Here is a 25162-nt window from a genome sequence, read left to right as displayed (position 1 = left end):
GTCACTGGGGACACATCCAGGTAGCCCCAAGGCTCACTGGTGCCTAAAAAAAGCAGAGACCCCCCCCATCCTGAGTAATCGGCTAGAACTCAGTGTCCGAAAAAAATCAAAGCAGGTAGATTCAGGCCAAGAGTATAGGCCCTACCCTTCTGGGTGCGGGCTGGGCTGGGTTCTGTTCTGTTCTGGCCTTGCCAGGGGCACAGCCTGGTCCCATGGAGATTTCCCACCTCTACAGAGAATACATTTGTCTGGCTGAGGGGCTTTTCGAGCACGTTAAAGAGAGACCTCCTTGAACCTGGGCCATGCTGGAAGGGACCAACCAGTTTACTCCTTAGGTCCTGCCAGGTCCTTTTACTGACCAATACACTGATCTCTAAGACCGTATGTGGCTAGGTCCTAGAACTATAATACCCTTCTCATCAGGGACTCCTTTAAAAATAAAAAAATATAGACTTTTTTTTTTTTTTTTTGCCTAAAAGGCTCATAGGCACTTTAAAAAGTATTTCAGATGTTCAAGAGCCCCAGGCTAAAGACCCTTGGTCTTTTGGAATCCCGGTTCTTGGACCCTGTGCCTTTACTTTATATGGCATGGGGCTAGAGCCCTAAGTTGTAAGATGGCTGCCGCAGATTGGCCTGTGAATTCATGTGGCTTCAACCTCTACTGCCCTCTGTTGGCCATGAGGAGGGAGGATAGGTTAAAAACAAAAAAACAAAACAAAACAAAACCAAAACACCACTTGACTCCTTCCTAGCATTGAAACCCAGACGGGCTTTCTGTCCCAGAAGGCTAGGGGCAAACTTCCAGCAAGCTTTCGCCAGAACCTCTAGAAGGCTTACCCTTCCTTGAGGTGGGTTGGGGATAAGCGGGGTACATACAGGGAACCACCCCAGGATGTCAAAGCACCACAGTCCCGGTCCTGAGCCCCTGCATGGTTGTCAGGGTGGTCTGCTCCATCCCCCGTTATGTACCCCCGGCCGGAACCAGCGAATGCAGAGGGCACCCTGCCCCTTGACTTAGAAGGACGACAAGGAAGTTGGAAAGTTAGCGAAGGCCCATGCCTGGGCAGAACTCCACATCACAGAGCTCCACATCGCTTAAGACACTGGTTGTATTTGTGGGGGGTTAGGGAAACAGTGGAATGAGAAATACAAAACTAGGGGGAGAGCGGACGTCGCAGACGCCAGGACCCCCTAGAACTCCTCACTCTCATCCTCACCGTCCATAGACTCTGTTCCCACTTCTTCATAATCCTTCTCCAGGGCAGCCAGGTCCTCTCGGGCCTCGGAGAACTCCCCTTCCTCCATGCCCTCGCCCACGTACCAGTGCACAAAGGCCCGTTTGGCATACATCAGGTCAAACTTGTGGTCGAGGCGGGCCCAGGCCTCGGCGATGGCTGTGGTGTTGCTCAGCATGCACACGGCCCGCTGCACCTTGGCCAGGTCGCCCCCGGGCACCACTGTGGGGGGCTGGTAGTTAATGCCAACCTAAGAAGAAATGGCAAATAGTGTAAGCCCCTGGTTCTGGGTTCCCGGGAAGGGGTGTGTGGAAGGATTCCCAAAGCTGGGAGAGGGGCAGTCCCCTGGTGTTTGGCATTTGCCAGCCTGTAAGGAACACAGGGGTAAGGGAACAAGTTAACCACCGTAAGGAAACAAACAAATCCGGAATGTGGGACTTTCAAGACACTAAGACTAGTTCCTTCAAAGTCACCATCAAGAAAAAGGGTGGATGCTTTACATTAGAAGATTGAAGAGACAAATACAATGCCTGGGCCTGGATTATATCCTGACTTTGCAAAACGGATATAAAAGACATTTGTGGAAATTGGGAAAGTTCAAATACTGACTTAGGTATTCTTATTTTGGAGAGGATTATTAAACAACACACTGGTGGGTCATAAATAGCTGTAAATGAGTTTAAATGGGTCAGCAAAGCAAACATAAAGGAAACCTAGCAGAGTCAGATGCTGAATCTGGGTAATGGGTATATAGGTGTTAATTATACTAATCTCCCCACCTTCCTATAGTTTACAAAATAGCTTAAAAAATATAAAATCTTGTGAAGATCTCCAGTTGGATCTAGACTTAATCTACTTTAAACGTTGCTCTATTCAGAATATACATTTCATATTCAGTGTTAAAGAAAAAAAAAAAAGTCAACTTCCCCCTTACTGCCTCTACGGACAGCAAGCTTACTACTTCCTGAAGGCAGCCTTTCTTCGAGTAGCTGAAGATTTCCTAATATGGAGCTAGAAGAATCCGCCTTCCAGACTTCCTCTCCCTGGCTTCTAGTTGAGCTACGGGACAGCTCCTCAGTCGAGCACACGGCTGTTGGCTTCGACTGAAGTCCCTGCGACGCCCCCCCCCCCCCCCCCCCCCGTCGTGTCACATCTGTAACAGCGTCACCAGGCAGGGAAGCTGTGGGTTTCCGAAATGCCACAGCTGCCACCTTTAATCTTTCTAATTTCACCCCGGAACAAAACCCATAAAACTTAAACTAGGTCGCATGCCCAGTACCCTCTGGGAATGTGGAGAGAGAAAAGAAAGGGGCATAAACAAATTCTTCCTCATTACTTCAAAAGGAAGGGGCTGTGTCCCTAGACCCTCTGATCCATGTCTTGCCCATTATCTGAACGGAAGGCCTTTCTGCGCTTCCAAAAGCACTCCCTTCCAAGCAGGAGCCATATTGGGTGGGTATGTCCCTGGCACAGGTGAATGGTCCCAGCCGGGCTGGCAAACCTAGGGAGCGCCCATTTGCCAGGCTGAGAGACATGAAACCTACTTTTCCTTTCATACAGGCAAGCTTTCGAGTAGAATAAAAAAGCTGTTATTTGCCCGATTCTCCCCATCCCTAGGGCTTCTGTCGTCCCGCCTGTGGCTCTGTGGGAATCTCTCCTCTCAGCGCGTACAGAGGCCACATGCTTACCGCCTCCCCTCCCCCACCTCCCGCAACTGCATTCCTAACTTGCCTTGAAACCTGTGGGACACCAGTCCACAAACTGGATGGTACGCTTGGTCTTGATAGTGGCAATGGCAGCATTCACATCCTTGGGCACCACTTCTCCGCGGTAGAGCATGCAGCAGGCCATGTATTTGCCGTGACGGGGGTCACACTTGACCATCTGGTTGGAGGGCTCAAAGCAGGCGTTGGTGATCTCTGCCACCGACAGCTGCTCATGGTAGGCCTTCTCAGCTGAGACGATGGGGGAGTAGGTCACCAGGGGGAAGTGGATGCGGGGATAGGGCACCAGGTTCGTCTGGAACTCTGTGAGGTCCACGTTGAGGGCCCCGTCGAAGCGCAGGGAGGCCGTGATGGAGGACACGATCTGGCCGATGAGGCGGTTGAGGTTGGTGTAGGTGGGGCGCTCAATGTCCAGGTTGCGGCGGCAGATGTCATAGATGGCCTCGTTGTCCACCATGAAGGCACAGTCCGAGTGCTCCAGGGTGGTGTGGGTGGTCAGGATGGAGTTGTAGGGCTCCACAACCGCTGTGGATACTTGGGGGGCGGGGTAGATGGCAAATTCCAACTTGGACTTCTTGCCATAGTCCACAGAAAGCCGCTCCATCAACAGGGAGGTGAAGCCTGAGCCAGTGCCACCCCCAAAGCTATGGAAGATCAGGAAACCCTGAAGCCCGGTGCACTGGTCTGTCTGGGGTAGGAGAGAACACTGTTAGGATGCAGATGACCCACTCCCAGCCCCCAGCCCTCTTCTCCTGATGGAAACCTCTCCTGTCTGCAAAGCTACTGTAACCCAACTACAACTGTATTCACTTCTGGATTTAGAAAACAAAGCAAAATAAAACTTTTAAGCACAATTTGTACTTAAAGTGTATACATTTTATTGCATGGACAATGAACAGTTTGACAAGTGTATATACCTATATTACCAAACTAATCAAGATACAGAAATTTCCGTGACTCCAGAAAGTTCTCTCATGCTCTCTTGCTTCGCCTCTGTAGAGGTGAGAAGAGACTACCTCCAGGGGTTTGGAGTTCTAGGGCACAGATGACCTCGAAGAGCACTGCTGTGTGCGTGAAGCGGCAAGTGAGGGATGGTGGGAGCGGAGCGGAGAGGAGGGTCAGGTGGGACGGAAGGCTGTCGTCAGACAGCTGGGCCCTCTCAACTTTGTAGCTTTGCCCCCTGGTTGCAGCAGAGTGGGAGGTGGGGGGGAGGTAGTGGGGGCATCTTGTTGAACATAGAGATTCTCAGGGCCCCCACGTCAGACTGGAACCCAGGGACCTGCGGGTTTAACAAGGACCCCCGCTGACTTCTGATGGAGCCGGTCCTTGGACGAGAAGAGCGTCAGTCTAGACCAGATGCACGGGGAGTAACGATATAAAAATTCTGCATTTATTTGTGATATATCCATATATCAAATCACCATGTGCTACACCTGAAACTAATGCTATGGCAATTTTATCTCAATAAAAATCAATTAAAGGAAAAGCAAACTTGATGCAAATTGATAACTAAAAAAACCAAAATACCCCCCCAAACAAACAAACAGAAAACCCAAAAAACAAAACACCAACCCCCCCACCGAAAAACCGCTTACGAAAATTCTAGGACACCTGGGTGCCTCAGTCGGTAAAGTGTCTGCCTTCGGCTCAGGTCATGATCCCAGGATCCTGGGATTGAGCTCCGCATCTGGCTCCCTGCTAAGCAGCGTGTTTGCTTCTCCCTCTACCCCTCCTCCCTGCTCGTGACCTCTCTCTCTCTCTCATAAATAAATAAAATCTTAAAAAAATAAAAAAAAAGGAAAAGAAAAAAAGAAAATCATAAGCCCAGTGGGTACTTTGTTTTTGCAAGCACAGAATCCCATTCCTCAAGTCAATGAATGGCAAGTTCTCAGTCTGAACTAGTGAGCAGCACAGAGTAGGTCTGGACAATCCCTCTAGAGGACCAGTGCCAAAGTACGGGCTCCTAGTTGGCCTCGCTCCTGGTTCTCAGTGCCTCAGGCAAGGGATGGAGTAAACTGGGAAGTGGTTAAAAACTAACCAGTAAGCAGGAGCCTCTCCCAGGTGTAAAGTTCTGCTTAGGAGTCTAACAAGCTGACCTGCCAAGGCAGCTTCCACCTACCTGCTGGGGGAAGAGAGGGATCAAAGCTCAAAGAAGGCTTGGATTGGACAATTAGACCTGGCAAAGCTAGGAACCAGCAGGGCAGGAGCCTGAGTCCACAGACTCAGGGCAGAACCGGTTATTCAGGCTTCTAACCCTAGATCCACACCCAGGACACACAGCTCCCCCTAGGGGAAGCGGAGGAGACAGACAAGCCAAAGGAGCCATCAGGACACTATGGGCGCCGGTCACAGCCACAGATCTGTGGTTTCCCCTTCTCCCACACACGTCCGGCCTCCCAGGCCAGGAAGAGAGAGTCAGGACACACGGATCTCCTGAAGGCGTCAAGGGCACTTGGTCCGCTCACCAGTTTTCGGATTCGCTCCAGCACAAGATCGATGATCTCCTTCCCCACAGTGTAGTGGCCTCGGGCATAGTTGTTGGCAGCATCTTCCTTGCCAGATATCAGCTGCTCAGGGTGGAAGAGCTGCCTATAAATGCCAGTTCTTACCCCATCTTGAGGGGAAGAAAGAGGGCAAAGGTGAGAGAGGCTGGTCTCATCCCCCACGTGGACACAGGCGCTAGGACCTAGGCTGCTAAGCTCCCCGAGGTATAACTGCGAAAGGGAGCATGGATGGCCAACAGCCTTCCAGAGAGCCACTTCCAAAGTCCAGTTAGTCCTCCCTGGGCCTGAGAGGGGGTAAGTCAGGGGGCCCCTTCAACAGTGCCTTCCCTCACAGCCACCTCTACTTGGTGAGGAATCAGAGGGGGTCTAGGGGAATCTCACTTCACTTTTGATTGGGACTAGAACATAGACTGATGCAGAAAACCCAGTCCACAGTTTACATCTACAAAACTATCTTTGGAAAGATGGGGAGATGGCGAAGCGCCTGGGTGGCTCAGTTGGTTAAGCGTCTGACTTTGGCTCAGGTCAGGATCTCAGGGTCCTGGGATGGAGTCCCGCACTGGGTACCCTGCTCAGTAGGGAGCCTGCTTCTCCCTCTCCTTCTGCCCCTCCCCCCCCACTCGTGCTCTCTTTCAAATAAGTAAAATCTTAAAGAAAGAAAGAAAAAAAGAAAGAAAAGAAAGGAAAAAAAGAAAGAAAGAAAGAGAAAGAAAGATGGGGAGAGGGGTGAAGTTTTCAGGAACAGGAAACTGAGGCGATCCAGATGCAGAAAGGAGGAAGCAGAGAACGCCCTAGGAGCCAGCAACAGCCAAGTTCACATAGGTCCGCATACAATTAAGGGGCCCCTTTCAGTTAAGGCTGAGCAGGGAGCCATTAAGAATGTTCTCAGTGCCCAGTTCCTTAGGCAATGTTATCCTCAAGAGTGTGCGCGTAGGAAAAAGGAAGTTTAAAGTTTCTGCTTCTATATCCATTCTTTTCTGCAGTCTTCATTCTGGGTCTGACCCCTGACTCAAACATCTGGCAGTTTCTGGGCAGAGCGGTTTGACTGATATCCTGAGTGATATCCGTCTCAGCACAGGAAGCCCTCAGGACCCCTCCTGAAGTCAAGAGTCTAGACAAAAGCAACAGACTTCAGTGTTGTTCTTGGCAGGGGGCTGCCTGCATTCCAAGAGCTTTTCCTTAAGCAGGGCTCCGCACTGACTTTGGGGCTGGCAAAAAATACAGGCTGGAGAGGGGAACCCCCGCCTACTCACCTATGACAGCAGGCTCCAGGTCCACAAAGACAGCCCGGGGCACATGCTTGCCAGCCCCGGTCTCACTGAAGAAGGTGTTGAAGGAGTCATCACTGCTGCCCAGAGCCTTGTCACTGGGCATGGTGCCATTGGGCTGGATGTTGTGCTCCAAGCAGTAGAGCTCCCAGCAGGCATTGCCCATCTGCACGCCCGCCTGGCCCACATGGATGGAGATACACTCACGCTGTTGGGGGAAGCAGAGAGATGATGGGGTGTGAATGGAGAAGGGAAGCAAGTGGGCCTTGAAAAGGCCCCGGAAGCACCCTTTTATCTTTCCTCCCTGGAGACTGAGGCCTGACAGTGAGTTACATGTTCCAAAACCTAAAGACCGGGTTCCCTTTCCAGACCTTCCCACACTTTAAGCCAAATGACCTCGCTTTCTTTTTCATTTACTGAGGGCTCGAGCATGAAGGTGGCTAAAGCCCAGGTCTTCAGGGGCAGGAACTAGAGAAAGCCGATACCAAGCAGCCAAATCCCACTGCCTAGTGCCCTGTGTGCTGGCTGGGGTGGTTCAGGGAAGCTCAGAGTCCTGCACACCAAGATGGAGCCTCCAGCACTGGACCCCTAGGGGAAGGGGTCTCCCACGGTGGGGACTCTGTGTCCTCTACACTCTGAAGGGGCAGAAGACAAAGTTCAGGTTTGTGGGTTAACAGAGGCAGTGGCTCTGGAGTTAGAGCTACTTTGAAAGCTCACCCGCAACCTCCCCTTTTGAGGGGATAGGCCCTGACTCTGGACACTTGTGCTTGCCCACTGCACTACACAGTCAATCCAAATAAGTACTGCTCGATGGTCACAATGGAGCCAGAAGACTCACCCTGGCCCTTTCAGCTCTCCTGAGGTAACTCCTACAATGGAAAGACCCTCTTGGCTTCTCGTCCTTCACCCCCAACCCACAGTCTAGAGGATCCGTGTGAAAGGGCGGCACACTTCCCAGATGCAGAAGGAGTCTTCTAAGACAATCGCCAACAGTTTAGCAATTTTAGGAGCTATCCTTCAAGACAGCCTCAGAGCCTATACAGGGGCTCAGGACACAGGCGGGGATCTAATGATTCCTGGGAGGCCCTGAGGCCTGACACACCCCGAGCTCTCCGGTTTCACTGAGAGACTTCACGGGCTTGGGCATCAGAAGAGGAGAGAAGTGGAGTAAAGGATATTCCTCCTTAGACATTAGGAGCTCACGGACGTGCCTGACCGGGGATGGGTCAAGGTCGTGCACCTCTGACGTCTGGCCGGGAGTCCGGCCGCGCAAGACAAAGGCATTCAGAGGAACAGTTCAGAACTGGAGAAACCTGCCGGAGTTTGCAGAGCGGCCCAGGTCCGGCCTCCAGCGCGGGAGTGTGACTTCACCCGGGGGCGGGGACTGCGGCTGGGGGCGGGCGCCTCTTTGTCCCGGACCGCCGCGGGAGAAAACTGGGGCGGGTCCAGGCTCCCGACTCCGGAGCGCGCTGCACAACCGGACCGGGGTTGGGGGCCCCAGGCTGCGCGCAGTGTGGGACGCACCCCGCCACGCTGGGCGCCCCGCCGGTCCCGCGCCGCGGCGCCACCTCTCCCGTCCGCAGCTGCAGCGCGCAGAACTTCTCCAGCTCGCATCCGCCTCTCCCGGGCCAGGGGCTCAGAAAAGCAGCGCTCGGACTCGGCGGGCGTTCCCGGCCTTCCGCACAGCCCCCCACACCGTGGTCACCGTGACCGCCCAAACCCCCCAAGAAGCCCCGCGCAACCTTTCGCACACACCCTGGACTGCCCGGCGCCCCGGGCTCCCCTCCTTCCCGCGCAGCTGGCCCTTACCGGGGACCCTCGGGTGCCCCCAGCACGCTCTCCCGCGCAGTACCGCCCTCATCGTGGACTCCGCCAGTGCCCCCCAGCTCCCTCTCACCATGGTTGTTCCGACAGGTGACGTTTGCGGAGGGTCGTTGACTGCAGACGCGTTACGAGTCTCCAGCAACACCACGAATCCCGGTGCAGGCCCTCTAGTTGGGGCTTATATATCCCCGCCCAGCTGCCGGCCATGCCTCCCAGCGGGGCTCCCATTGGGCCGCAGCCGGACGGGGCCCGCCCCCTCCGCGTCTCTCATTGGGCCAAATTCCCACCGAGGCCCGCCCCCCTCTCCGCTATTGGGCGGGCGCTTATGAAATATCCCCGCCGTAGCCGGTCATTGGGCAGTTTGTAAAGCCAAAGGGAGGGAAAGCCTCCAGGGTCCGAGCCCTCCAGGTCAGCTCGACCCTCTTGCCCTCTGTTGGAGGTGTGCCAGGTCTGAGAGGTTGGCGCTTTGGAGAAACACCATTGTTCCCTCGTTGCCTTAGGCTCATTATACGGGTAACATGGCGGATCTAGTTCGAAAAGTGCATAAACCTTGGACGGTGGCGCAGACTTGAAATCCTCAACCGCTAGAGAAGGAAAGATGCTGTGATGAGAACCAGGTACTGGGAACTTCTGGGGAGAGACAAAAATGCGGCTAGGGTGGGGGAGGGGGACAGGCAGGTGTGGGAGAGAGCATTCCAGGCGCGGGTAATTGAAATTTACTTCCCTTTGACTGGGGCAAGAGCTTCAGATCAGGTGACTCAGATTGCAAGAGAGCAAGGGGCACAGGCTGCTAAGGCGATTGAAGAGGACTTGTAGGGTGAACATAGATGTTACTTTGAAGAGTTTGCACACAATTCCACTGGCTATGGGGCACCTTTGTGGGCTCTTGACTAGAAGAGTGATGTGCCAAGCAGTATTTTCGGCAGTTCATAGATGTTACCTGTGTATTTTTTTTTTCCGGTGGTGGTTTCTTAGCTGTCTGAGATGAGGTTTTACTTCTAAATCCCTAAGCAACACAAATTAAACCATTTCCTAGTTTGGGAGGGTTAATTGGCATTTGGTTTTATTAAATGACTGGACACCCCACAATGATTACCTTAATATTTGTTCAGCACATTCCAAAGGAATCCAAGGCATCTGTCATCTCCTGTTCTCACTTCCCATTGGAAAGGTGACTGCACCCAGATTATGCCAGTCAGGCCTGGAGATTTGAATTGTTGCTTTAGGAAAATCTGCAGCTATAATGACTTTCTGTTGATACAACCCAGGAAGACTCAAAGTTACTGTGTCATTCACCAATGTGACATCAGATCAGCTGCCCCCTGGATTCCTGCACCTGTTTTTCCACAAGACTTTAGACATGTTATTCAAAAGTATTCTGAAATATTTAAAATATTTTGAAACTAAATACTTGTCTAGGTGGCTTGGTGGTTTAAATTCGGGGTGCAGAGGTTAACTTCAAACTCTGAAGAGTGTTCTTTGATCTCAACCCTTGTGTTTTATGAGGCTGCCAGCTTTAAAGTGGTTATCTCTGGTCAAGGGATAAGGTGAGAGAGTGTGGGTGAACATTCAAATAAGTACTTTGAAAACCCTTGTATATACAAAGCTAAGATGTGGTTATTCATTGTCACAGGCCCAAGCAAAACAACTCAAATGTTACATCTTACTGAATATGGGCATATCAGTGATTAAAATGAAGCTATCTGGCCATAAACTCAAAAAGTCATAAACTCAACACCATCATCTCTTCCTTGCCTGGTCCTATTTAGGCATTCATCCCACCAGCTGGTAGTGTCTGCCTGTTCAAAATGTCCTTGTTTCTTTACTGAATAGAGTGAGTGGGCTCTACACCAAATATAACTATATTTGCAACAATAATCCTGTGTTATTTGTGGAAATGACACAAACCAACCTCTCTCGACGATATGCTTCTTTATAGAGCACAGATTGATAGTAGTTCTCTTATAAGGTGTTTGGATTTATTTCTATTATCTAGACGGCTGCAAAGCTTAGATTCTTTTTCTAACTTTCATCATCTTTTTCTCTATATCACTCCACTGATCTCAAGCTTAGTGCCATTGCAGATGTGCCATTTTCACACAGTTCTTCAGGAATTTAAGATATACCAAAGTTCGGAGAGAAAGGTCATAGTTACCTCTAGGTTTCACGCAATCTAAAGATTCCTGATAAGTCTGCATCCTTTCTCTATGGGTACTTGCTCCCTATCCTGCCTTGCCACAAAGAATCAAATAACACTGAATTGAAAGGACAACCACAGTCCAACTGGGCGAGGGAGGGGCAAAGAAGATGGAGAGGCTTTGTACAAGAATATCCTGTTCATCCACTGGTGAAGAATGAAGGTAGACAGGGAGACACCAGGGCCATACCTGAGCTATTCATTCTTGAGTCAGTGCCAACATTGTAGAGGTAGTACCTGGTTTTCAAATGACCGAATTATTTAACAACTGATGGTCACTCTAGCAAAGTTGCCAAAGTTGGGTGTGTCCATGAGCTCACTCCCCTCACCATTGTCTTATCTTGACATTCATCTACCCTGTGACTGAGGCAACTGCTCCCTAGGATGGAACCTCCTCTCCACCTAATCCCTATTTCGCATCTCATACCAGAATCCATTTAGGACAAAGTAGGGAAGGGATGTATAAACTTATGGGAGTTGATTACTCTCCCCTCACTTCCTTAGGACCATAAGTGTCCCTAGCCCACATTCTGTCTCCTCACCAGTACCCCCAGGTCATGGTTCATCCTGGCCCCCAACCTGAAATAGGATGTCTGGGGTCACCAGGTCTGGATTTTGGAGGGACCCTGCTCTAATTGTAGCAGAGGACTTGTTCCTGACATGAAGAAATTAGAACCATTGATTGTAATATTGTGCTCTGGGTACACATAGTTTTGTGTCACAGGCTACTAATTACTCATCATGGATAACACATTGTTTCTACACAAGGCTAAATGATTTCTAAGTTCCAATAGATTTGAGTGAATATAGTGGATACTTCTCTCACTTAACCTTAAATTCTGACATTTAAACACATTTAGACATATTCTAGGAATTTAATTCTCCAAACACAAGAACACCTTGGTCACAATGGAAAGATTCACAATACTGAAGTTAACACCTTTATTTTCTTACCCTATGAAGACTTAGACGTGGTCATGACCACATAGATGTACTCTGTGCATGATCCTGTACCACGTCTGTTTTCATGCTCTTTATCAAAAAGCTTTGGGGAAAACAAACAAACAAACAGTGCAGTACCTAACCTCTAACCCACTATTATTCACTGCATCAGAAATATAATTCATTCTAGGGACGCCTGGGTGACTCTGTCAGTTAAGCATCTGCCTTCGACTCTGGTCATGATCCCAGGGTCCTGGGACCGAGCCCTGCATCAGGCTCCCTGCTCCGCGGGGGTTCTGCTTCTCCCTCTCCCCCTCCCCCGCTCCTTCTCACTCTTGCTCACTCTCTCTCTTAAAGAAATAAAATCTTAAAAAAAAACAAAAAACTTCCACTGAATTCTTTATTTTGGTTATTGGATTTTTTAAAATTCTAGAATTGGTATTTTTTTCACATGTCCAGTTATCTGTTCAAATTCCCAGAACTCGTTTATCTCCTTGAATAGAGTAAGGTTATTTTATCGTCTGTGTTTGATAGCTCCACTATCTGCGGCTCTTGTTTCACTGGTTTTCTTTACATCTTGTCTCAGATGCTTGGCTCCATTTTATTGTATTCACGATATTGTATTAGCAAAGTTACTGTAGAAACAAATCAAAGGGGGCGCCTGGGTGGCTCAGTTGTTAAGCGTCTGCCTTTGGCTCAGGTCACGGTCCCAGGGTCCTGGGATCGAGCCCCGCATCGGGCTCCCTGCTCCCTGGGAAGCCTGCTTCTCCCTCTCCCACTCCCCCTGCTTGTGTTCCCTCTCTCGCTGTCTCTCTCTCTGTCAAATAAAGAAATAAAATCTTAAAAAAAAAAAGTCAAAGTTTAGGATGATGACATTTTTCTCCAGAGTGCGTTTTTGTTTGCTTATGCCAAGAGTTTGGGGAAATTACCACTTTGGGATCAACTTAATCTAATTTCACAGACTGGTATCATTGGAAGCCAAGCTGCAATCCCTTAAGAGAGCCTTTCTATTTCCTACTTCTGGCTCACCCCTCTTCTTGGGGTGCAAAAGACCGAGCGCCTCAACCCAATGTGACAAACATTTACCAGGTCTACCACTCTTTGACAGGCCCAGACCCCTACTTCTGGAAGGCTGTCACAGTCACCCACCAGCCTCTGTCTGACCTGCCCCCCTCCACATTGCAAATGCCCCCAACAGAAGAGTGGCCTGTAATACTGAGCCCACTTCTCAGGGCCTCAATCTTCTCAGTGGTCCTGGTCCAGTAATTCTTCAAACACGTTAGCTCTCTGATGCCTTTGGATTTTTAAAATATTTTGTCCAGCCTTTCTAGTTGCCCTCAGTGGGATGGTCATCCAAAATTACCTATCCACCATTATCAGGAACAGAAGTTCTCATTAGTTACACATTGGAGTTACTTGAATAGGTTCACACACGGCATAGTAACAATATGTAAAATGTCAGTACACCGGTATCCACCTCTGATTCTGTGTTAAAAAGAATTTTGTAGAAACAGTGAGGCCTTGGAAAAATCAGTTGCTCTCCCTAACAGCAACTGCAGGTTTCTGTACTCATAGCAGCAGGTTTCTATACTCATGGGCTACTTCTTTCTACCTATGACAAAGCAGTTAATGATTTCACAAGTCTTTATTGAGAGCCTGTGAGAGCCTATTATGCGTAAGGGGAACAAAGAGGTGACATCCTCATTTTATAGCAGACACTAAATGATTAATTCGTTGAAAGACCTCAAGAGAAACCCTAAGGTTCAGGTTTCTGCTCTCCTCTGCTTTTTCAAATTGCATATTCTTCCCAAGGACATACAGGAATCTAACTTCTACTGTTTAAATGCCTTTATTTCAAATTAAACTGCAAAGGCAGAATAACAACTTGATAATTTTTGGCTACTGGGGCAACAATGTTTGGCAATTCTTTAAAAAAAAAATACAAATGACCAATAGGTATATAAAAATTTCATTAAACAAAATAAATGCAAATTAAAACAATAAGATACTTTTTCTATTAAAGTGGCAAAATACTCTTTGAATGATAATACCCAGTGTTAGGAAGGTTTCAGAGAGATGAGTGCTCTTCTACACTGCTGGAGGAGGGTGAAATTAGCACAGCTGTTTTTGAAGAATATGTGTCAATGGAGCAAATCCATGAAAACATGCATACCCTGCAATTCTACTTCTAATAACGTAGGAAATAATTAAGAATGTGTATACAGATTTAACTATAAAGTTGCACGTTACATCACATTGTTTATAAGAAACTGGAGGCAATCTAATAGTAGATTGTTTAAATAAATTATAATACAGAAATACAATGGAATACTAAAAACAAGGGTGTCCATAGATGGTTATCTGTTAACGTGGGAAGTATTTTGTCAAATGGAAAAATCAAGTTATAAAAGAGCACAGTATGATATAGTATTTCTTTTTAAAAACCGTATATGTTTATATATACATATAGAAAAACACCGAGAACCGGAGTTTCACCACATTACCAGAGGCAATCTCTGGATGGTGGAAATGAATGATTAAAAAAATGTTTATACCCATTTTTGTATTTATCTGCAATGAATGTGTACTATTCTGTGATTAAAAAAGGAAAAAAAAAGTCAAAGTCTAATTAAAAAAAAAATGCTTTGTGTATGTTTTGGCTTGTGATAGGAGGGGCCACATGCCCCTAGAGGCATCTACTTGGTTTTGTTCCTTCTGACCTGAGTGGATAATTCTCACAGTTGTTTTTCTGCAAATGCCATGACCATGGACATCTGACTGTCTAGAGAACAGTTCTCTCATTTTCAGCTAGAGCTCACCGAGGCCATGACTGGGGAAGGAAGCCACCTTTCTAGAGTAGGTTGGTTGCAAAACCATGTCCAAGGCCTACACTTTAGTTGGGGAGCCCTTAGAAAAGTTCTGGGGAGAAAGAAGGCAGAAGCAAGCAGAAAACAGATACAGAAGGATGGGCTGTAGATTGTAGGGTTTCTCTTTAGTCCTTATTTCAATTTTAGGGTCTCCTCAATCTTAGAGGTAGGGCCTATGGGAGGACACCTGAGACCTGGTCATAGAGATTCCTAAGATGTTGCGTCACTTCAGAAGAGAAATGAGAGAACAAGTGACAATCATATTGAAGGGTGAATAAGTTTGCTAACATTGAACTGTTAGAACGGCCCCACAGCCATAGTGACAGTGGCATTTGGACAGGAAGTCTGTGCGCTCAGTTGGTACAGGGATTCCAACTGAACCACAACTCTGAGGGCCATGCTTAGTAGGTTCGGCAAATGATGACACTATCCATTGGAGAAGTCTTTCCTAAGAACAAAGGAAGAGCCACTCGCGCAGATAAGACACACCTGTAAAGTCATGTATAACGTGGCAAGGGTCTGTCCCTCCTGTTGCCCATATCCTCCACTCTGCGTCGAAACCAGCACTGAGTGTTCCTGGGGTGGCTGCCAGATAGGGCTGAAAATCTGAATTTCAACTTACTTCCAATGTAAAGAGAAACCACAGCAAGATTTGAAGGGAAAAGGGGATATATTCATCTTCACAATAAAAAGTCACTATAAACCTAGAGGCTCGGCTCTCAAACCTGGTATTACAGGTGTGTCTGAAGTAACGTGTTTCTTATTAGTAGTTTAAATACCGAAGTCTGTAAATGCTACACTTTTAAAAAGAATAGATGACTGCAGATAAAGTTAGTCATACAACAAAATCACTCAGACACTTCTATGCTTTCTTGAATGAGACAAAAAGGTGGAGTTTGCACTATTAGCACGAGCATCAGCTGTCATGCGTCATCTTGGCTGAAAGGCTGAATGCTGCTCCTACAGAGCAAGAAACAAGGGAGCCCAGGGTCAGAGAGCCCAGGCAGGATGCCAGGGATGAGAGCAGATTTGTAGACTTGTTCCAGTGTCCTGCAACTGGGGGAAAAGGGAGATTAGGAGATGTGGCGACGCAAAGTGAGCTACGTAAGAGGCATGCACTCGAGGCTTTAAGGAAACGGGATTAGCCCTATGCATGTTCAACCGGACATGTCGATACTCATTTACATTAGTACAGAAAAGGTGGCCGCAGAGCGGTTACACCAGGTTAAAGGCCAGTTCTTGAGGGGAGTAGCTTTTATAGTTGGGGGTGGAGCCGCGTCCCCCTCCCCTCAGTTACTCATGGGAAACCCGTTCCAAGGCCACGTAGAAACTGTTCTTGTCATCTAGGCAATGCCAGCCAATTGGTCCGATTTCACAGTCTGCGCACACCAGAAACTTGATGTTGCCCACGTCCTTGGTGAAGCCCACGTTCTCAAAGATGAACATGTCATCAACCAGCCAGTGCTCCTGGAGGAGATCGCCATCAGGATTGCTGCCATCAGCCAGAGCTGGCTTCTTTCTCATGGAGGGAAGGAAAAGCTGCAGTGGAAGAGAACACAAAGAACACGCAGGCTGACTGGCCCAGTCACATCATCACCCCCATTCTGCTTATACTTTACATTGCTCCCTGGAGTTTCTTGGAATGCAAACGAGATGAGCAGCCCTAACACTAAGTTATAGACCAGAATGCTGGGTGGCTTCTCTGTTGCCTCTAGTCCATGCCCAGGTTCTTAAGACACACGAAAGAGGTACTGCGCTGTTGTCATGTGGCTTCGCTGCTGTCCTTATCGTGGTCTGTAAGGCCCTGCCTGTTCCTCATCTCCGTCTAGGTCATTCTGCTGCAGCCACACTGGCCTTCTTGCCTCCTTCCGACAGGGTGAGTGTACTCTGCCCTCAGATCTTGGCAAAGCTGGCTGCTTCATGTATTCAGCTCAAATGCAACCTCTTCAGGAGGCCTTCTCTGACCAATCTGAGTAAGATTCCCATACTGCCCACTGTTTTGTTTTTTAAAATGCCTTTCCTGAGATGTAATCGACACATACACTGCATATATTTAAAGTGTACAATTTGATACATTTTGGCCCATGCAAATACCGATAAACCATTCCCAGCAAGATGACAAGCATATTCGTCACCCCCGAAAGCTTCCTTATGCCACTACCTCTTTCTTAACATTCTCTGAAATTAGTAATTTATTGGCTTAGTTATTTACCATGGGTCTCCCTCCACTAGAATGTAAGCCCCAAGAAAGCAAGGAGCTTACCTTTCCTGTTCACTACTATAACCCCAGCACCAAGAATAACGGATATAGAGCAGGAACTCAAATATTTATCAAAAGAATAAATACAGGATATCTGGCTTTGCTCTAGTCTATCAGTGTTACGTATATGCTGGATTTATCTTACAAAAAGAGCATTAAAAAGGAAAATCTAGTTCTAGAATTTGGAATATCATCCCGAGGATCCCTGTACCCCCTAATCAACATGCCTTCCCAATCATCAGGACAAAGCCTCACACACATACACACCCTTAATTTCTTCCCTATGGTTAGTTTACGCACCTTTGGCTGCCCCAGCGTACTCGAAGATACGATGCCAGCAAAGCTTGTTACCCCTCTGCCCCTCATTGTTATTGCTGCTGCCAGTACACTTATTTTCCACCCCAGGGTACACTTCCACTGCGTCCCCAAACTCTAATAAAATAGGATGGCCTCAATGTGCTAGTCTGACATTAGCAAGCAGAATAAAAGCAAAAACCTTTTTTTTTTTTAATTAAAAAAAAAAAAAAACTGGACTGACATCAGTCCAAAAGAGGCAAATGCCTTGGTAGGGATGAGCAAGCCTCTTCCTGAAGTAGACGATTAGGGAATCACAAAGCTGCTAGTACGTATTAAATACCCTGGAGTTTGCACTTCTGAACTCTGGGCCAGATTCTGGCCAGTGGCTGTCCCTAATAGGGAGGAGAGAGCACTGATCCAGAACATTCTACTCCCCATCTTCCCAGCACTTGGCTTAGTAAAACAGGTATCTGTGCACTACCCTATGTGGTGTCACCTGAGACATCATCTGAGGACATCACAAAATAGGACAGTCCCTCCTCCTGTTATATTGTCATTCCAGTCACCCTTTTCACCTCATCTAATGTTTAAATGAATCCCCATTGCTTTGTTTTACCCTAAGTGAAAATGGGAACAGGCAGAAGCAGAGAGGAATCAAAATTCAGGGACCAGGAAACCTGGATTCCAAACCTAGCCGTATCTCTCTGTGGATTTCCTACAAGTATTTCTGGCCTACAGTGTAGGTGTGAAATCATCTTAACTAAACATAAGGCAAGTGAAACTTTAAGGGGAGAAAAATCAAAGACTTTTTAAACATTAGCCTTTAAGAAGTGTCTAAGAAAGGAACATCAGAGCTTCCCTCCCACTGTGTTTTGTTTTGTTTTGTTTTTATAATGCAAAACACCACCTCTGCAGTCCCTTTTTTGAGTAGTGATTTAAGGGAAATACTATTAACCATTCATTCAAGGGGTCAGACTGGATACTGTTCCCTCTCTTTCTCAACAGTCCCATTTTTATTTAAATCCTGTAAGTCAGATCCACAAGGCTAGACATATATATGTACATTGTACGTGTATCTGTATGGCTCTTAACCCATTCTCTGTAGTGCCCAGGGCTATTGCAGGGTCAAGTTTTGGGATCTAACATTTGGAATACAATTAGGCTTTCTAGATAAACAATGGGGTGGAAATCAAGAAATTACTATCTAACTTGAGGCTGCTAACTTAGCTGGTTGGGGGCCAAAGTTGCCAGTTACATCCCTGACCAGGTGGGTTAACTGCTCACGACCCCAACCAGTACCCTAATCCTGGAGCATCTCCTCATAGAGATGGAGAATACCAACTCAGTGAGACTGTCAGTGGAACTCCTTTTCCTTTTTTTCTTTTTTTTTTTTAAAGATTTTATTTATTTGTTTGAGAGAGAGAGAATGAGAGATAGAGAGCATGAGAGGGAAGAGGGTCAGAGGGAGAAGCAGACTCCCTGCCGAGCAGGGAGCCCGATGTGGGACTCGATCCCGGGACTCCAGGATCATGACCTGAGCCGAAGGCAGTCGCTTAACCAACTGAGCCACCCAGGCGCCCTCCTTTTCCTTTTTCAAGAACTGCTAACAAGGGCACCTGGATGGCTCAGTTGGTTAAGCGTCTGCCTTTGGCTCACGTCATGATCCTGGGGTTCTGGGATAGAGTCCACATCAGGTTCCCTGCTCAGTGGAGAGTCTGCTTGTCCCTCTCCCTGCTCGTGTGCTCTCACAAATAAAATCTTTTTTTTTTTTTAAGATTTTATTTATTTATTTGACAGAGAGACAGCGAGAGAGGGAACACAAGCAGGGGGAGTGGGGGAGAGAGAAGCAGGCTTTCCGCTGAGCAGGGAGCCTGATGTGGGGCTCGATCCCAGGACCCTGGGACCATGACCTGAGCCGAAGGCAGACTCTTAACGACTGAGCCACTCAGGTGCCCCACTAATAAAATCTTTTTTTAAAAAAAGATTATTTATTTGTCAGAGAGAGAGAGAGAGAGAGCACAAGCAGGGGGAGCGGCAGGCAGAGGGAGAAGCAGGCTCCCTGCTGAGCAAGGAGCCTGATGGGGGACTTGATCCCAGGACACTGGGATCATGACCTGAGCCGAAGGCAGAGCTTAACTGAGCCACGCAGGCATCTCTTAAATAAAATCTTTGGGTAAGAAAAACAAAAACTGTCAACACCCTTTTAAAAATATTTTCTCTTGGGCGCCTGGGTGGCTCAGTTGGTTGGGCGACTGCCTTCGGCTCAGGTCATGATCCTGGAGTCCCGGGATCGAGTCCCACATCGGGCTCTCTGCTCAGCGGGGAGTCTGCTTCTCCCTCTGACCCTCTTCCCTCTCGTGCTTTCTATCTCTCATTCTCTCTCTCTCTGAAATAAATAAATAAAATCTTTAAAAAAAAAAATAAAAATAAAAATATTTTCTCTTTGTAAAAACCCATTCTCATGGTAGAAAACTTGGCAAGCATGCTACAATATGGATGAAAATAAAAACTGTTACAATACAGAGCAAACTTGTGGTAACTTTTTTGAAATTTTCTCCCTTCTGTGAGTATTTGTGATGGTTTTAAAATGTGCACAAATTCTTTGACAATCCTTCCACCAGGAGGTGGAGTCCATGCCTCTCTCCCTGAGCCTGGACAGGCCCCTGTGCTAGCCCCTGATGATTCAAGTGCAGTGGAGGTGACAGGTTAGGTTAGAAAAGGCCAGGCCACTTTGGCCGGTTTCTGTGGGACCACTTGCTCTGGGAGCCTTCAGCGTCTATGTAAGAATTGCGGCTCCTGAGGCCACCAGGTGGAGATGCCCCCGGAGCCTGTCCCGGTGCTCAGGAGTTTGAGTCTTCCCAGTCCACAGGCAGACACATGAGGGAGAGAGCGTTTCAGATAACCCTTCTGCCTGCACACGAAAGACCCCAAATGAGAACTGTCTAGCTAGGCCCAGTCAACTCCCCAGATTGTGAGCAAAATAAATGTTAATGTTTTAAATCACCATTTCTTGGGTGCTCTTGTTACACAGCAATAGAGAACGAGAATATTGCCTAACATAGTTGAAATGCATGTTCCATTCTAATTCCTAATTTTTTGTGGTCAACTATATATGCATACCATAAAACTTACCATTTTTGAAAAAGATTGTATTTATTTGAGAGAGAGAGTGTGTGTGTGTGAGCAGGGGAAGAGGCAGAGGGAGAGGTAGAGAGAGAATCCTCAAGCAGGCTCGCCGCCGAGTGTGGAGGCTGATGTTGGGGGGGGGGTAGCGATCCCAGGACCCGGAGTTCACAACCTGAGCCAAAATCAAGACTCAGATGCTCAACCGACTGACCCACCCAGGTTCCACTAAAACTTACCATTTAAATAATTTTTAAGTGTGTGGTTTAAGTGTGTGGTTTAGTGGCATTAAATAAATATATGTATGTTGTGATGCAACCATCACCACCATCACCACCATCCATCTCTAGAATTTTTTCATCTTCCCAAACTTGGTACCCATTAAACACTAACTCCCCATTTTCCAGTCCCTTGCAACCACCACCGTGCTTTCTTTCTCTATGAATTTGACTACACTTGGTACCTCATATGAGTGGAGTCATACAGTATTTGTCTTTTTGTGACTAGCTTATTTCACTTAGCATAATGTCCTGATTTTTAAAATGTTTAGTCAGGGGCGCCTGGGTGGCTCAGTCGTTGAGCGTCTGCCTTCAGCTCAGGTCATGATCCCAGGGTCCTGGGATCAAGCCCCACATCGGGCTCCCTGCTCCGCGGGGAGTCTGCTTCTCCCTCTCCCACTCCCCCTGCTCATGTTCCCTCTCTCACTGTGTCTCTGCCAAATAAATAAATAAAATCTTTAAAAATAAATAAATAAAATGTTTAATCAGTTTTAAAGTTTTTTTTAAAGATTTTATTTCTTTATTTGACAGAGAGAGATACACAGCGAGAGAGGGAACACAGCAGGGGGAGAGGGAGAAGCAGGCTTCCCACAGAGCGGGGAGCCCAATGCAGGGCTCGATCCCAGGACCCTGGGATCATGACCTGAGCCGAAGGCAGACGCTTAACGACTGAGCCACCCAGGAGTCCCAGTTTTAAAGTTTTATTGAGGTAACTGAAGGTTCACATGTAGTGAAGAAATAATACAACTAATATGCTAATTAGTTCTATATTAAGAAACAATACAGAAATTCCATGTACCCTGTGTTTGGTAACAGAGTTTTCCCTGATGGTAATATTTTGCAAAACCAGAGTATAATATCACAAACAGGACATCAACACTGATACACTCCACTGATTTTATTCAGATTTCCCCAGTTTACTTGGACTCATTTCTTTGTGTAATGTGTGTGTATACAGTTCTGTCAATTTCACCCCTAGTAAGTTCATGTATCTGCCACCACAGTCAAGACACTGAACAGTTCCACCACCAGGAGGATCCCTCACGTCACTTTTATAACCACACTTACCAAAGCCCCCAGCCCCCAGTTCCTAACCCCGGCAATCACTCATCTGCTCTCCATTTCTAAAACTCAAAAATGGCACAGAAATGGAATCAGACAGTATGTAATATTTGGGAACTGGCTTTTGTTACTCAGCATAATTCCCTGGAGATTCGTCCAAGTTGTATGTATCAATAGCTCACTCCACTGAAGCTCATTCCAGTGGATGGCCGTACCACAGTCTGTTTAGTCATTCCCCTGTTGAAGGACACCTGAGCTGTTTCCAGTTGGGGGACAGTATGAATAAAGGTGTAATGAATGTTCATGTACAGATTTTTGTGTAAACGTTAAGTCTTCATTTCCCTGGGATAGAGGTCCCACAGTGTACTGGCTGGGTCGAAGATTAAGGACATGTTTTGCCTCAGAAGAAAGTGCTCTTGGGTGTGCCCTCAGGTCCTCTGCTCTCATATTCTTCACCAAACACTGCTCTATACTTTCTCCTATGAGTTAATCTTCCACTGCCCACTCCTGCCACGAATCTCGCCCTCCAAAAAATGTAAAACATCAAATTACTCTCTTCTGTGATAACATCATCACTGTTTCCTACATTCTCAAACTTTGGTGAGGGTTTCCCTTTCCTCTTTGTCTTCATTGAAGTAAGGCTCTTTGCCGAGGACACCACCACTGGCTCCCCAGTGCTGCCCATTCTCTGACACTCCACCTACTTCAGGATCGGGAACAGGAACCAGTGCTCTCCTTGCTTCCAAATTATTACTCCTACATCCTCATATCCACCTCTGCTTCTTTAAGGTTTCTGCCATCTGGTGATCCCTCACTGTCATCTGAGGTGTCATCTGCACTTCCACAGCTGACTGGCACCTGGCTCAGTCTCCTTTGTGATTCCACATCCTACCCCGACTTGTGAGCTTCTACCCCCCAAGGGGATGAATCATCCCCAGAGCTCCCTCACCTCCTCTATTCCAATCACCTTAACTCCCTCTGGCTTCGTTTCTTGCCAGTTTTAATACATCCTGTGTTCTGGCCAAGTTGAACTTTTCAGTTCTTTAAACACCATACTTTTTCTAACAACTGTGAAACATCACACTGCTGTTCCCTCCATCTCTATTCAGCTTCATTATAATTTCCTCTGTCATCAACTTTAGCTAAGATTTCAAGAACTCCCAAGTTCAACAGTATGAACATTTTATATGTAAAACCAAACCAGTTATAGGGGCACTTGGGTGGCTCAGTCGGTTAAGCGGCTGCCTTCAGCTCGGGTCGTGATCCCAGGGTCCTGGGACTGAGCCCCACGGTGGGCTCCTTGCTCAGCGGGGAGCCTGCTTCTCCCTCTGCCTGCCGCTCCCCCTGCTTGTGCTTCTCTCCCCCAACCTCTGTGTCAAATAAATAAAATCTTAAAAAAAAAAGTTATAGGGCTTACAAAGAACACATGCTGCACCAACAGTGACATACTAATCCATTCTCTCCATGCTAACCCATTATTTACACTGGGCTAATAGCTTTGTTCACTAATTTATTTAAATCTAAGTATCTATTAAGATCTTACTTATGTGCACAGTCTTAAGTGTAGGAGATACACAGGTGGGCAGAATACAGGACCTCATAGGCTAGTGGTATAAACAGCAAATACTAACAATATCGTAAGATCAACTGAGATTATAGATGTGAATGTGCTCTGTAGTCTTTAGGCCATGGTTTCTCAATCTTGGTACTACTGACAATTTTGGGATGGAGAATTCTTTGTTGTGGGGCCAGGGGCAGTGGGGGTTGGTGTCTTATGCTTTGCAGCAGCATTCCTGGCTTCTACCTACTAGGTGCCATAGCACCCTGTTATAGACTGAATGTGTTTCCCCCCAAATTCTTATGTTGAAACCTAACTCCCAATGTAATAGGTCATGAGGGCAGAGCATATTTTTAGGGACAATTCTGAGTGATAGGCTATGCACATAGCTGAAATGAGATTATACTTTACACTTTCCTGTGGGTATGTTACATCTGAATAAAAATTTACCAAAATAAAAAATTGTTTTCAACTTTCCCCTTTGGGGTGATGTAGGAAGGAGATTAAAATCTGTAACTTGAAGAAAAGATTAAAATAGAAATTAAATCTTCCTTCAAAATTGAGTTTCAGGACTTGATGTGTCCATCCCACTTGAAATAGGATTCGTTTGAGAAACTGCGTTCCACCCAGTACCTTGGTAAAGCGTGGGTTACGGGAGTCATCTGTCACATCCCCTACACCAAAGTTGTTTCTGGAGCTCCTTCTGGGGCGGAGTGGCGCCCAACAGAAGGGAGACCGGCGGGTGCAGTGTGATGCGGGCCGCGAGTCCAGGTACACGGGCGCCATCGGGCCGCTCCGCAGCGTGGAGCTGCAAGAGCTGCGGGCGTCCCGGGGCGCCGGGCCCTCGGAAGGCGGCGGGCTCGGCTCAGCCCTGCACCGCACGCGGAACAGCAGCGTCCACACCTAGCGCGGGCCTAGGGCCGGGGGTCTGGCCGGCCCGGGAGACCGGCCCCGGGCTGCACTCCGGCCGCGCAACTCCGGCGAGGGCAGCCTCGGGCGGAGCCGGGCCGCGACGAGGGGCGCGGTCTCCGGAAACGCGCGCGGGGACCCGGACTCCAGCCTCCGCGGCCCCCTGTGAAGGCGTGCGGGTAAGAGCCGCCTCCAACCTGCCTCCCTACCTGTCGGCGGGAGAACAGAGCGGTCCCTGGCTGCAGCACCCGGGAGCCACAGCGTTGGCACAGCACCGCCTTCCGGTTTCGGCCCTCGGCTGACACTAAGTCGTTCAGCGGCTCGGCTGGTTCCATCGCCGCTACTGCCAGTTTCCTCGGCCACGACCGCGCAGGCGCTGTCTTTGCGGGCTCTTTTCGGAACTGCGCTGGCGCGGCTTTCAGAGACGGGGCGGGGAACGCGCGGTCACTCCCCCTCTGCGCAAGCGTCCGCTTCCCCCGCTCCGGATTCTCCTGCGCAAGCGCCTCATTCATTGCTTAACCTGAGTGGTTAGGTGTCCGCTGCCTTTGTGACAGGGTCACTCACTTCCTGGGACGTGAACAAATCCTCTCTTCATACTCACCTGGTCACTAGCCTTCCCTTACTATTCAGTAAAACCCGGGTAGATAATTCCCGAAAGTTGACCATACCTTTTAGTTTACTGAGATTTGAATTTAGTCTTATAAACGAACGGGGACGTTTCTGGAGGCACTGTGAAGGAATCTGGGTCACACTACACATCAGCAAGTTTTATCCACATTAGTTTCTTCAGTAAGAGACTACTTAGAGGGACATGTACCTTTTTGGTGTTGGGAAAAGATGCCTGGAAACTTTAATTGCTGGTCTCTGTTCTGATCATAGTGACCATTTACTACGTGGCAAAACACCGTGTTGAAATGCTTTAGAAACAAACCTATTGAATCATCATGATTTCCTTATGGGGTTGTCACTAATTACTCCCAGTGCACAACTGAGGAAGGTGAAGATCAGAAAGGTTACTTTCCAGGGTCCACAGATCCAGGCATGGCTTTAAAGCCACTGCTCTTGGGGTCATTACACTACACTTTCCAGTTCCATTTGATTAGTCCATAGATCT

The 25162-nt window shown here is 47.8% G+C and overlaps 2 protein-coding genes across 3 annotated transcripts; both read right to left on the bottom strand.

Moving 5' to 3' along the window:
* Nucleotides 1-1095: 1095 nt before the first annotated feature.
* On the bottom strand, nt 1096-8743 carry LOC113932864 (tubulin alpha-8 chain). 2 transcript variants are annotated; one of them, XM_035722565.1, is made up of 5 exons: nt 8629-8743; nt 6717-6939; nt 5425-5573; nt 2967-3647; nt 1096-1485 (listed from the first exon to the last, which is right to left on the bottom strand). In XM_035722565.1, exons 1-5 carry the CDS (start codon nt 8629-8631, stop codon nt 1192-1194), a joined length of 1350 nt encoding a protein of 449 aa, XP_035578458.1. In that variant the 5' UTR covers nt 8632-8743; the 3' UTR covers nt 1096-1191. The 2 variants fall into 2 exon arrangements, with proteins under 2 accessions (XP_035578458.1, XP_035578459.1); XM_035722566.1 differs by lacking the exon at nt 8629-8743 and adding an exon at nt 7570-7624.
* A 3760-nt stretch (nt 8744-12503) lies between these two features.
* RABIF (RAB interacting factor) lies at nt 12504-24558 on the bottom strand. Its single transcript, XM_027611311.2, has 2 exons — nt 24258-24558; nt 12504-16100 (listed from the first exon to the last, which is right to left on the bottom strand). The coding sequence occupies exons 1-2, from the start codon at nt 24381-24383 to the stop codon at nt 15855-15857; spliced, it is 372 nt and encodes a 123-aa protein (XP_027467112.2). The 5' UTR covers nt 24384-24558; the 3' UTR covers nt 12504-15854.
* Nucleotides 24559-25162: the final 604 nt, after the last annotated feature.

The sequence above is a fragment of the Zalophus californianus genome, chromosome 10 (assembly GCF_009762305.2).
Source record: "Zalophus californianus isolate mZalCal1 chromosome 10, mZalCal1.pri.v2, whole genome shotgun sequence".
NCBI lineage: Eukaryota > Metazoa > Chordata > Mammalia > Carnivora > Otariidae > Zalophus > Zalophus californianus.
Note: the sequence above shows the minus strand (reverse complement) of the source record. Positions and strands in the feature narration are given on the sequence as shown.

Excerpts from the sequence above, each read along its gene's own strand:
- LOC113932864 (XM_035722565.1), bottom strand. Across the intron at positions 5,574-6,716 it reads CCTGGAGCCTGCTGTCATAG|ATGGGGTAAGAACTGGCATT; the intron begins GTGAGTAGGCGG and ends CTTCCCCTCAAG. Across the intron at positions 1,486-2,966 it reads GGTGTCCCACAGGTTTCAAG|GTTGGCATTAACTACCAGCC; the intron begins GCAAGTTAGGAA and ends ATTTCTTCTTAG.
- RABIF (XM_027611311.2), bottom strand. The coding sequence starts at position 24,383 with ATGGAACCAGCCGAGCCGCTGAACGACTTAGTGTCAGCCGAGGGCCGA. Across the intron at positions 16,101-24,257 it reads CTCTGTTCTCCCGCCGACAG|CTTTTCCTTCCCTCCATGAG; the intron begins GTAGGGAGGCAG and ends CTTCCACTGCAG.